Source organism: Hibiscus syriacus, unplaced genomic scaffold (genome assembly GCF_006381635.1).
Source record: "Hibiscus syriacus cultivar Baekdansim isolate YM2019G1 unplaced genomic scaffold, ASM638163v2 tig00116951_pilon, whole genome shotgun sequence".
Taxonomy (NCBI): Eukaryota; Viridiplantae; Streptophyta; class Magnoliopsida; order Malvales; family Malvaceae; genus Hibiscus; species Hibiscus syriacus.
Genome location: NW_024063482.1, coordinates 713364 through 725734, shown reverse-complemented (window position 1 = coordinate 725734; position 12371 = coordinate 713364). Strand labels below are relative to the sequence as shown.

Sequence of the window (12371 nt, the reverse complement as noted above, 5' to 3'; positions counted from 1 at the left end):
GAAAAAAATGGTAAAAAACGGTCACAAACCCCCCCAACGGCTATATTAACGGCTAGTTTTTTAAACCCAGACCGGTTTTTTTTCCGGATAAAAACCGGTTTTTTAACCGGTTTTTTTCAAACCGGTTTTTTATCCGGTAAAAAAACCGGTCTAGGTTTTTTTCTCCAAACCGTTTAAAATAACCGGTTTAAAAAAATCCGATCCGGTTAAAAAAAAACCGGTTTTTCCCAAATACGGTTTCGGATATTTTTTTCGCAAAATCGGATATTCGGATTTTTTGTGCACCCTAGTTGAGGTTCCCACCTCGTTCATTTGTTAGTTTAGACCAAAGCATCAAGGTGTCTCTGCTACCCCTCTATTGCCCCATCCATTGTCTCCGTGTAGCGTCAATTTGCTGTCATTTTCTCCAATCGTCTCATACAGAGCATCAAGGTCTTCCAATGTGTATATACACATACACTGAGATAACTCTTATCAAAATATCAATGAGTCTTTAAAATGAAAAATCGGATCATCCGTTATGCACTCTAGATCAAAGCCATGATTGCTCCACAAAGATGCCTTCGTGTCAGAGTTCTATAAAAATCGGATCATCTCTTAGTGTGATTAACACACTTAGGGACAAAGCCAAGTGCTTGGAACCAAATAGCTAATCAGAGTATGCCTAATAAAACTGCTAAGCTTGGAAAGGACATCGCTAATTTTAGGCAGTCTGAATCTGAGTCATTGCATAGATCTACATATTATTGTTATAATAAAAACTATATGACGCACTATCCAAATACATCGCGTGCATGTTAAAACTAATTCAAACACAGTTCCTATATGAGATTCTTGTTGGCCGAAAATTGACGGTTTAAACTTATTGTGCTTCCAAAAATGTTACTATATGGTCAAACAAATAGCCTAAATAAATATAGCAAAAAATATGAATATCACAACAAATTATAGACTTGAAAACACTGTTAAGTGCTTATGGCTAGTCCTTCAGCCATCGTTTATTCTGCTGCTTTATTGGCCTTGTAATTGTTTACTAACTGCATCTGCACATCCTGAGAAACTGGTAAATGCTCCTTGTATTCCATTGTGAATTCACCTTTACCCTATGAATACACAATTCAATACATATATGAAAATAAATTTACAGATCCACAAGAGGATAATGTGAATGGGTAAAATCCCGAGCGCTGTATCTATGAATCGATTTTAAGCCTTACCTGTGTCATTGAACGAAGTGATGTTGAGTAACCAAACATATTGTTCAATGGTACCTGGAAAGACATGAAAAATGATTTTTCAGCTGTCCAGAGAAAAGGTACATAGTGCAATGAAAGCACTGGCATGTAGGGCAAATCAATTTTTTACGAGCAGCATAGCATATGCATGAAATACACGGTATATGCACATGGCATACCCACATCAAAGAATAATTGAACATATCTTTATTTAAGCAAGGGATAAAGCAACATTTATCCTGACAACTTTTCCTTTGACAACATTTCCCACCTTGGTCCGTAAACATTTTTCCCGTAAACCTAAGTCTTCAAACTTGACAACTTTTCCCAACCTGGCCTCCGAACTTGGATTTCATTAAGGACTAAAATGTGGGACAAAATCGAAGTTTAGAATCAAGTTGGAAATGGTGACAAGTTCCAGGGCTAATGTGGACCCAAGGGACCAAGTTAGGAAAAGTTGTCGAGTTTCAGGACTAATGTGTACCAAAAAAAGGTTCAGTGACCACGCTGGGAAGAGTTGTCAAGTGCATGGACAAAATGTTTCTTTATCCCTTTAAACAACGACGACATTGGTGCTCAATGTCAGACAACCTGAAGGTCTACAAATAACAAACAGTTTACACGAGGAAAGGATTGATTCAATCTAAGGCACAGAAAATCAAGAATAAACATGAGCCTGAGTTTAACTCAACACAAGGGTAACAAGGTAATTCAGTATTTTGTACGGGCAAACTTAAAAGCAACTTCAAAATTTATCCACAATGATGAAAGGATTGATTCAATCCAATACAAAGAAGACCAACAAGAGCCAGATACAGCAGTAAGAAACTCCGCTAAGCCAAAGCTTTCAAAGGAAGTAAATTTCCACTTACATTGGCAGTAATTATAGAATCATCTCTATCTTGATCATTTCCAACTATAACACCTTTCCTCCTACACATAGAAGTGCAGAAACTCGGATGAAAAAGGTTGAAGATCAATGACTTGCCAAATCCAAAAGCCACTAAAGGAAAAAGGCATGAGACTAACTTGTTAATATCACCGGCTACTGTACCCTGAAATTCTGTTGGTACTTTTAACTCAATCAACATTATAGGTTCCAATATCACAGGCCTTGCAGCACTATAACACTGTTTCACAAGTCAAAATAAGAAAACCCAACAATAGTTTGCCAAAAAGAATAATTGGAAGAACCAAAAGAAGCATTCAATTCACAACAGATCATCATAAGCTCGTTAGACATACCTGTCTGAAAGCATATATAGCAGCTAACTTAAATGCAAGCTCACTAGAATCTACTGAATGAGAAGCACCATCAGTTATAACAATCCGGATATTTTCAACTGGATGTCCAATTAATGAACCCCTGTACATAAAAATAAAAGGGCAAAACCTCAAATCATACAGTAAAACTATGTAAAAGTGGTCTCTGTATTTATGAGTTTCAGAAACATGGAAACCAAAGATAATACACTCACGAATTTGCAGCTTCTCTGAAACCCTTCTCAATCGCAGGAATAAAATTTGATGGAATAGCTTGTCCAACAATCATGTTTTCAAATTCAAACTTAATTGGAGACCCTGGTGGAAGTGGTTCAACATATCTATCAATACAAGAAATCAACAGATCATGTCATTGAACAAGGTAGAAAAGACTAGACAACCCTGCCAAGTAATGGTTGTAGAAAGAAAATTAAAACATATTTTAACAACAGTTAACCCAGAACAGAAAAGAGCAGTATCAGACATGAAATTCAGGCATCAAGGAACTACAACTAAAACAGATATATCACTAAGATGTCAATAGCAAGATAAGCACTGGCCTGGGGGTGGGGTGGGGATCGATGCTTACCCACATACTCGTCCATATTGACCTTGTCCTCCAGACTGTTTCTTATGTAAATAATCAAATTCAGCACGTTGAGTTATAGTCTCCCTAAAATTCACACGAGGCTTTCCAACTGTTGCATCAACCTGCTATCAGGAAGTATAGGTTATTTAAAATGTGAAAATTCTAGTCCTAGTAAATCTCAAAACCTTTATCCTATATGCTCATCAAAAGAACGGGTGAAAACCTTGTATTCTCTCCTGATCCTTTCCACATATATGTCCAAATGGAGCTCTCCCATTCCAGAGATAATTGTCTTTGTAATAAACAAATAAACAAAATGACATTGTGAGTTCATAAATGAAAATTTGAGTAGTATATAGTATAAGAATCACTGAAAATAATTTTCCATATCACACCTGCCCACTTTCAGCATCCAAACCCACACGGAATGTAGGATCCTCTCTCTGGAATCGATTCAATGCCTTCGAAAACTAATTCAAGGAAATAAGATTCACCATTAGATAACACCTAATGATACCAATGACTGCATGCAGATCAGCATTTTATATGCGACCAGAAAGCACTCACTTGCCCTCCAGAATCTTTTGAAACCGGCTGAACAGCCAATGACATCACCGGCTCAGGGACATTCATAGAAGTCATGGTGTATTTAACAGACCCATTAGTAAACGTGTCACCTGGAAATACAAAGCCATACATTATGACAGTTCTGAAAGGGAAAAAAATAGCTTCATACACTTAACCAGCAATCAGCTCGGTATTTCTATTGCTCCGGTGTAGTCAAACTCCTAGAAAAAATTTAAACAACATTGCAAAATAAAATGCTAGCACTTGTGCAGGAATATGAAAAGTGAGTAAGACCTGAAGCACAGTCTACACCAAAAACTGCAACTATTTGTCCCGCATGTGCCTCTTGAATGTCCTGAATACAAAACCCCCAAAGGGAAAATATTAAATAAAGCCACTATTCAAAGATCTAACCATTCACATAATTACTAAGACTGATGTCAGGAAATGCCTAACCTCCATTTCATTAGAATGCATCCGAACCAAGCGAGGTACCTGGGACAAAATGATAAATATTTAACTTGCATACTGAACATCAGAGATCAGGTTAGCAGTTATACATCAAGGAAAAGAGGAGAAAAACAGACAAATAGCATTAGAAAGGGGAAAAATAGTATTTCAGCTTCATGGAAGTACATCACATAAACCAGAACACCAATAACAACACATGTTCTGACCTAAAAGAACCCTATAATTTATGAACATTTTAATTAATAAAAAATATCAAATATTTATTAACCACCTTGTATATTAGGCTGAAATTAACTTGCATATGTGGGAAAAAATTATCATAAATCATAGGTAACAGTATTTCAAATTTCAACTGATTCTTTTCTATCAAAAATCACAAAATTCTAACCAAATCATATTTTAGTTTGATATCTGTGGAAGCCCATCTAAGTCTTAATTCTTCTTAGCTCAAGACCAATACCATTATAAAAAGACACAATAAATAAAAGCTCCACAATAACAAATAGGACGTGTAGTTTCCCGCATATGAAAATGGAACCATGCGTTGCCTGAAAAGATCACAAAAATGGAAGCCCAAGAAAGGGATGAAAAAAGAACATGAAACAAGAAAACAAGCTTACCTTAATCTTCTTTCCTGTATTTACGTTGACAATAAAATCACCCTTTCTAACCACGCCCTCGTAAACTCTTCACAAATATAAATTAATGTTAACATAAGCACCAAATGTCACTAAACTACAACAACGGAATATGATGCAGTAGCATTACCTTAGATATGTTAGTTGACCAAACCTCCCTTCCTCCAACTTAAACGCTAATGCCACAAGCGGTCCTTCTGGATTTCCGGGTAACAGAACCTACACGGGAACCAGGGGGTGGGAGGGGGAGTTCCTTATCATATTTAGCAAAACTTTTTGTCTGGGAGTACATGTAGTGTCAATTTCATACCTTCTCCTCATTCTTTGTTTGATCAAGAGCATAGTTAGTGACTTCAATTGGGCATGGCAAGTAACAAAGGACACCATCCAAAAGCGGTTGTACACCCTGCATAGAAGAGAAACCATCAAATAAATGGCATCTAATAATCCAACATATAAATAAACATATTACACAATGTTGATTCCTTTCCAACAATATGAGAAGGGAAATTCATATGACTGCCTTATTGTCACAAGTTGGTTGAATGTGAATTTAACAGAAACCAAAGAACAGAATCAATAAAAAATACCTTGTTTTTGAATGCACTACCCATGAATACAGGAACAAATTTCCGTGCTATGGTTGCCCGACGAACTGCTGCCTGCACAGAGCAAGCTCCAAATTTTAGAACTCTTATCAACTTCATGGTGAGAATTATGTAAAAAGAAACAGGAGCATATAGAATTGTATTGTTATGACCAATGTTTCCGGGAACGCAGATTGGTACAGTAAGAGGAACGAAAACTGAAACGCAATTTGCTAGCCATTTTTGGTTCATTTAGTAGGAATGAAATATGATTTATTGGAATGTAAAATATTTTTTTAAAACTTATATATGAATATTATGTTTAGACGAAGTTATAATTCTGAAGTAAACAAATTCTATGGTTTGTGACTTGATTGTCTTACTCTAATTATGTAATAAACTATATGTTAATGGGAACACTAGTTTTACTGAATTGGATTACTAGTTTTACTGAATTAGATTGCTAGTGTTCCCGAATTCCAAACATGCATACCAATTCGAAAATCACTGAGGAGTTAGTGATTTAGGTAACATAGGTTAGTACAATATCAAAATTAAATGTTCTGTGGTTTACACTTGGGTAATCTAAACTAAGTTCACATTTTTAACATTTGACTATTTGAGGCAAGGAAAAGCTTCCATAACCCCTACAGCATATATAGATAATGATGAAGGATCATTGTACATTTCAGTGAAAGGCCATCACATTCCTATTCAATTATCAGAAATAAGTATCAACTCCAAATAGTTTACGGGCGTCAAGTAACAGCAAAGGCAAGCATGCTATTTTCTCAGCCATTTTATAAATTCAAAAGGGATACTAGACGATTAGCATCAAGTACAAGTCCATTTCATGTTAATAAAATATAAGTAAATAAAGCATCAATCTCCAAACAGACCTCAAGATCAGCAGGAGAAATAGGCTCATCATTTAGAAATGCTTCAGCAAGCTTATCATCCACTTCAGAAACCATTTCAATTAGTTCACGTCGCTTTTCAGCAACTATAGCCTCCATATCTGCCGGTACTTCTTCAGCAACAACTTTTTCTCTGAAATAATTGTTGTACGGCCAATAAAAAAGGAAAGGAAATGAAGGAAGGCTCTACGGTCTAAGAAAATTTAAGCAAACCAGTGAGATTGAAACAAACCCGCTGGAACCATGAAAATAGTAAGCTTTTTGCTGAACAAGATCAACAAGACCCTTAAAATTTTCTTCCAAGCCAATCGGAACTTGCACAGCTGCAGCATGATGCCGAAGCTTAGACCTAGCCTGCCAATAGACACAAAATGAACAGCATACCACTGTTAAATGTGTGAACTGTCAAGTTCAGTAACAAATATTCAGTTACATGAGTATATCCAAATGTACCTGGTTGAGAACTTTCCATGGATCAGCTCCCATTCGATCGAGCTTGTTAATGAAGGCAAGTCTTGGAACCTCATACCTTCTCATTTGTCGATCAACAGTAATTGACTGACTTTGTACACCACCAACGCTACAAAGAACTAAAATGGCACCGTCGAGAACACGCAGCGCCCTCTCCACTTCAATTGTAAAATCAACGTGACCCGGCGTATCAATTATATTAATCTAAAACAGCAGATAAAAATTTTTGCACAGCTTAATAAATGAGAAAAAGACACTGTAGTAAAATTGTGTCAAATTAATATATCTTCCGAACCTGGTAATCTTTCCAGGTGCAATACGTGGCAGCAGATTGAATAGTAATTCCTTTCTCTCTTTCTAAATCCATAGAATCCATCTTTGCTCCAACGCCATCTTTCCCGCGAACCTCGTGGATCTCGTGGATCCGGCCGGTATAATAGAGAACCCGTTCAGTCAGGGTGGTTTTACCCGAGTCGATGTGAGCGGAGATTCCGATGTTTCGGAGTCGCTCCATGGACTCTTTCCACCATGGATCTTTGTCATCCTTTGCTCGCGCGGCGCTGCCAGCTGAGAAGTGGCGGACCTCGAAGTTCCCGAGGAGGAGGGAGGCGGTCGGGGAAGGGGAAGAGGACGGCGCCGCTTTGGTGAAATACAAAGTGTAAAGGAGGCGCGGGACGGTGGATCTTTGGAATCGCGCCATGGTGGATTAGTGGATTGTGCTTGGTGTGGGTAAAACCCTAAACCCAAGATAAGGGGGGTTTAGTTTCCCGTTTGCTTTAGGTTTTGATTTGAAAAAAATAAAAGAAAAATGTGAGAATTTGGGTCTGAAAATTGGACGGTTTAGGTTCGGTGACAATTCTGATGGTCGGGTACTTTGGGTCTGCCTCTGGGCCCATTTGCTTTCCATGAGCCCATAGCTGATAATCCAAATATGTTTATTTTTTTCCCTTCAAAATTTGGGTTAATGTACCTTTTGACCTCTCACTTTCGAAGTGATCGCTCTTTTCCTAAAAATATATATTATTATAAAGAGAAAATAACCTCAGTGACCAAAAATCCCATATAATATACGATTTTAACCAACTTTTTCCGGATTTGCCAAAATGACCAACAAAATCGCAATGCGATCGCTAATTCGCAACGCGATCTCCATTATCGCAAATTCGCGTTGCATTTCGCGTTGCGATAGTTGAAAATCGCGTTGCGATGGTCTACAGTGTCGTTGCGATTTTCCCAATTCGCAATGCGAATAAGTAAATCGCAACGCGAATTGGGAAAATCGCAATGCGATACTGACTATCGCAATGAGATACTTACTATCGCAATGCGATAATACAAAATTGCAACGAGATACTGACTTTCGCAACGCGATTCTGACTTTTGCAACGCGATAACACATAATCTAAATGCGATTTTCAAAGCGCCATTAGTATCCTGGCCAAGTATTTTATTTTTAAATTCCAAACACGAATATTAATATATTGGAACACTGAACCGTCCACAGTATATCTCGTAATCACAACTCATAACCTAAAACCTAAAATCACAACTCAGTCCCATCTCCATCTCTCACTCTCTCACCCATCTCCGACGAAATCCGTCCCCATCTCCGGCGAAATCCGTCTATCTCCATCTCTCAGAGTCACCCTCACAATCAGAAATGGAAAATCAACCAAATCAACCAACGAGGGTTAGTTTTTTTAATTATTTTCTTTTTTGAAATTTTTGCATTATTATTAGGTTTTTAATATTGAAATTGATGATAAGTTTATTGGTAATTTCAATAATAGATTAACCATTTCACTTAGATTGCTTATTAAATCAACCGAGAATCGCAACGCGAAATGCAAATCGCAACGCGATTTTAGTTTCGCGTTGCGATTATCTCGTTGCGATAGTCAAATTCGCGTTGCGATAGTCATTTTCGTGTTGCGATTTTCATTTTCAGAAACTATTCTTCTTCTGCAAATTGAAACTTGAATAAATTGCATTACTTCAACCAAAAAACAAAGACAAATACGAAATTCACAGTGTTGCAAATTTAAGTTTGAAGAATAAACTACTACTCTTTATGTTTATTATTGTTTTTGGTATATCTTCACAGTGTAGTTTTTGGTATATCTAACTTAGTATGTTTATTGTTTTTGTAGAAATTTTATTCGGCTCAATTGACCTTAAGAAATAAAGTCAGTCTGGCCAAAAAATTGCGTCGAAGCTTTCACCTGCACAAAGAAAAATGTTTGAGGATACATGCTTCGGGCCATGGTTGAAAGTACAACATCCCGGTGGAGATGCGATGTTGACACACCTGTTTCTTCAAACCATGACTAGCGATCTACCAGAGACTATACAACGTCGTGATGAAGAGATATGGTTTGATTTTCCACCGGCGTATACGTGTTTTGGGCGGGAGAAGTTTTTCTTAATCACCGGTCTACGCTTCGGACACGATGATGTAGGTCGGTACACTAGACACATTACCCGCCCATCATGGCTATCCCGGGTTTTTCTTGAGCTGGAGAGGCCGAATCTACACGTAGAAGACCTGACAAGATTGTTGAATAAGAAAGATGGTTTTACTCGGATGGATGACATCGACGTTGTCCGAGTATGCCTTCTAATTCTTTTGCATGCCGGCTTTTTAGGTAGAGAGGCCAGACAACCTATTCCAAATGATCTAATCAAATTGGTAGAAGACCAAAATGCGTGGAACCTATTTCCGTGGGGCTCGTATTTATGGAAAGCTACATGGAATAAGTTATCGTCTGCCTTGGATGATCGAAAAAGTTTGCATGGCGATGGTTCCAAATACACTTTGACAGGCTTTATTTGGGCCTTTAAGGTAAGAATTTTTATATAATGTTTCTAAAATTATAAGTAATTATTTAACAATTACTAATGTTTGTTATTATATTGTTTGTAGATTTGGATATTTGAGGCTTTTCCCGCCATGAAGACATATGCAATAAAAACTTCAAATGATATTCCCAGGGCTATTTCCTGAAAGAGGAAACGAACCTTGCAATGGGAAGATTTACTATGGTATACGACAATAAATAATGTAAGTTAACATAAATACTACCATATGTTTATAAACAAGTTATTACTAGTACACGTTTAACTTTGTTTGAGCTTTTATATTGTTAGGAGGCCAACACTCCTCTACAGAGGCTGACACCCACGGAAGCTGAGCTTGCCACTGATTGGTGGCAAGCTAGTAAGCGTTTTTTTGATGGAACGGTTGATGTGCAGCCTCCACTTCGGGAGCCATCACCTCGCCCAGAGCTATCACCTCACCCAGAGCCATCATCTGATCGACCCGACTATACACCTCCACAACGACAACCATCACCTATTCTGTCACATCATCGAGCCTCTTCTCCACCATCACCGCAAGATAGGCGACCGGAAAAGATGCCACGACGTTTATCTCCCTGTTCTCCACCTCCACCTCAACGGGATGAGTTAGGGGAGTTACGTGATGAGGTCAATGCCTTGCGTGAGGAGGTCGGTACTTTACGCAAAGACGATGGTGCATAGCGTGTTGAGGTGTCTACATTACGCGGTGAGGTAGCCGCTCTACGTGAGATGGTAGCATTGTTGCAGAATGAGGTTCATACTCTACGCAACGAGGTAAGTTTAAGATTTTTCATACTCGTAATTCATTCGGTTGCTGCCAATACTGCTAAACTGTTTTTGTTAGTATTTGTTTTTGGTTTTGTTTTTGTCTTTTGGTTGAAGTAATGCAATCCATTCAAGTTTCAATTTGCAGAAGAAGAATAGTTTACTTTCGCAACACGAAAATGACTATCGCAACGCGGAAATGGCTATCGCAATGCGAAATGAAAATCACAACGACAAAATCGCAATGCGAAATGAAATCGCAACGACCAAATCGCAACGTGAAATGAAAATCGCAATGCGATTTGTGTTTCGCGTTGCGATTTTGTCGTTACGATTTCATTTCGCATTGCGATTTTGTCGTTGCGATTTTCATTTCGCATTGCGATTTTGTCGTTGCGATTTTCATTTCGCATTGCGATTTTGTCGTTGCGATTTTCATTTCGCATTGCGATAACCATTTCCGTGTTGCGATAGTCATTTTCGCGTTGCGATTTTAAGTTTCGTGTTGCGAAAGTAAACTATTCTTCTTCTGGAATGTTTATATATGTTGTCATTTTAAATGTTTATATAAGTGCTTACTTCTGGAATGTTATCTGAGCATTTTGTGAACTATGATAGAATAATGACTTGGGTGAATACAATGCTAGTTTGAAACATATTTGTCTTTGTTTAAATCATGTCTGTTTATTTACTGATTTATGTATTAATTTTTTTTAGCGGCCCGATAAGGTGGATGCTTTACGTCGGGTTTTCCTTGCACGACGAAGTTCACGCATCAGACGGCGTGGACGTGCTATTACGTCTCCGTTCACCCCAATGGTGCGAAGACTCCGCAAGAAGAAGCCCGACTCACATGTCATCCCTCAAGAGTCCCCTCCAATCGTTCAAGAGGCCCCTATCCTCTCTCAAGAGTCCCCCCCACCGTTCAAAAGGCCACTGTCATCGTTGAAGAGGTCCCTCCCACCATTCCAGAGTCCGATTCACATGGGGTAATATACCGAAGTATTGAGAAACCCCCACCGGTTCCGGACATGATGGATGAGAGTTAACTCTCGTATGAGTTACCGGCTAGTACCCTTCCGGTATCTGAAGTGGAGAGGAGACAACTACCGGAAATAATTGTGGATAATACCCTTTGGGCTAAGACCGCAGTTGATTTTTATCTACATTAGCGGAGCCAAGGGTGTTACACTGACATAAGCAAACTCAACGATGAAATGTTTTTGTTGCTTGATCGGTCTTGGTGGGGTGTGCTATTAGGGGTTGAAGACAGTGGCTATTTCGATGGAGAGGTAAGTCTTATATTTGTCTTATATATAATTTTGATTAATTTTTTTAAAAATTAATGTAATTCACTAATATATGTATTTTTTTTGTAAAACAGCATATCGATGCGTGGGTGTCACGTCTACTAATAATAAGGAAGCTTAGGAAAAATAAAAAAAATTCGCGATATACAATAATGCCGGCGGTTTTTCACGCAGTTCACTTGAAGAATCAACGAGATGAATCATTTTCGTTGGGCAATGGACAAGCTAAACTTTATCCTGCATGGTGGGAGGTCGATAAGGTTAGTGTTTATTTTTTAAATTTTTTAAAGGTGTTCATAAATAAGTGCGCAAATAAATGAATTATTACTTATGATTGTAGGTGTTTATCCCTGTTTTGGAACGTCGTCATTGGCTTCTCGTCCAACTTTAGCTCCCATCCCTGAAGATAATAGTGTATGACAGCATGATAAATTACATATCACTGTCTGATTTGAGAGATATGATCAAGGGATGGAGCTCTCATTTGGCTAAATTCTTGGATGAGATTAATTATTGGACTCATTCTGGACACAAGAAGCCAAAGAAGTTCAATGTCACAGTTGTCAGAGACGAGACCGCGCCACAACAATCGCCGGGAGCCAGAGAGGATTGTGGTCCTCTCGTATGCTTGTGCTTGGCGCGTTTGACGACGGGAAGCACAAAGTTTCTACCTCCCACCGATAGAGATAGAGCTGCAGT

General features: G+C 38.3%; 1 protein-coding gene across 2 annotated transcripts; it reads right to left on the bottom strand.

The window, feature by feature from the left end:
* Positions 1-833: 833 nt before the first annotated feature.
* Positions 834-7527, bottom strand: LOC120188901 (elongation factor G-1, mitochondrial-like). 2 transcript variants are annotated; one of them, XM_039192275.1, is made up of 21 exons: positions 7034-7438; positions 6721-6942; positions 6500-6621; positions 6250-6400; positions 5354-5425; positions 5074-5169; positions 4894-4982; positions 4746-4812; positions 4111-4149; positions 3949-4009; positions 3655-3764; positions 3483-3557; positions 3311-3379; positions 3088-3209; positions 2714-2839; positions 2481-2601; positions 2265-2365; positions 2108-2168; positions 1218-1271; positions 996-1103; positions 834-906 (listed from the first exon to the last, which is right to left on the bottom strand). In XM_039192275.1, exons 1-20 carry the CDS (start codon positions 7436-7438, stop codon positions 999-1001), a joined length of 2268 nt encoding a protein of 755 aa, XP_039048206.1. In that variant the 3' UTR covers positions 834-906; positions 996-998. The 2 variants fall into 2 exon arrangements, with proteins under 2 accessions (XP_039048206.1, XP_039048207.1); XM_039192276.1 differs by having other exon boundaries at positions 838-1103; positions 7034-7527.
* Between the last annotated feature and the right edge of the window lie 4844 nt (positions 7528-12371).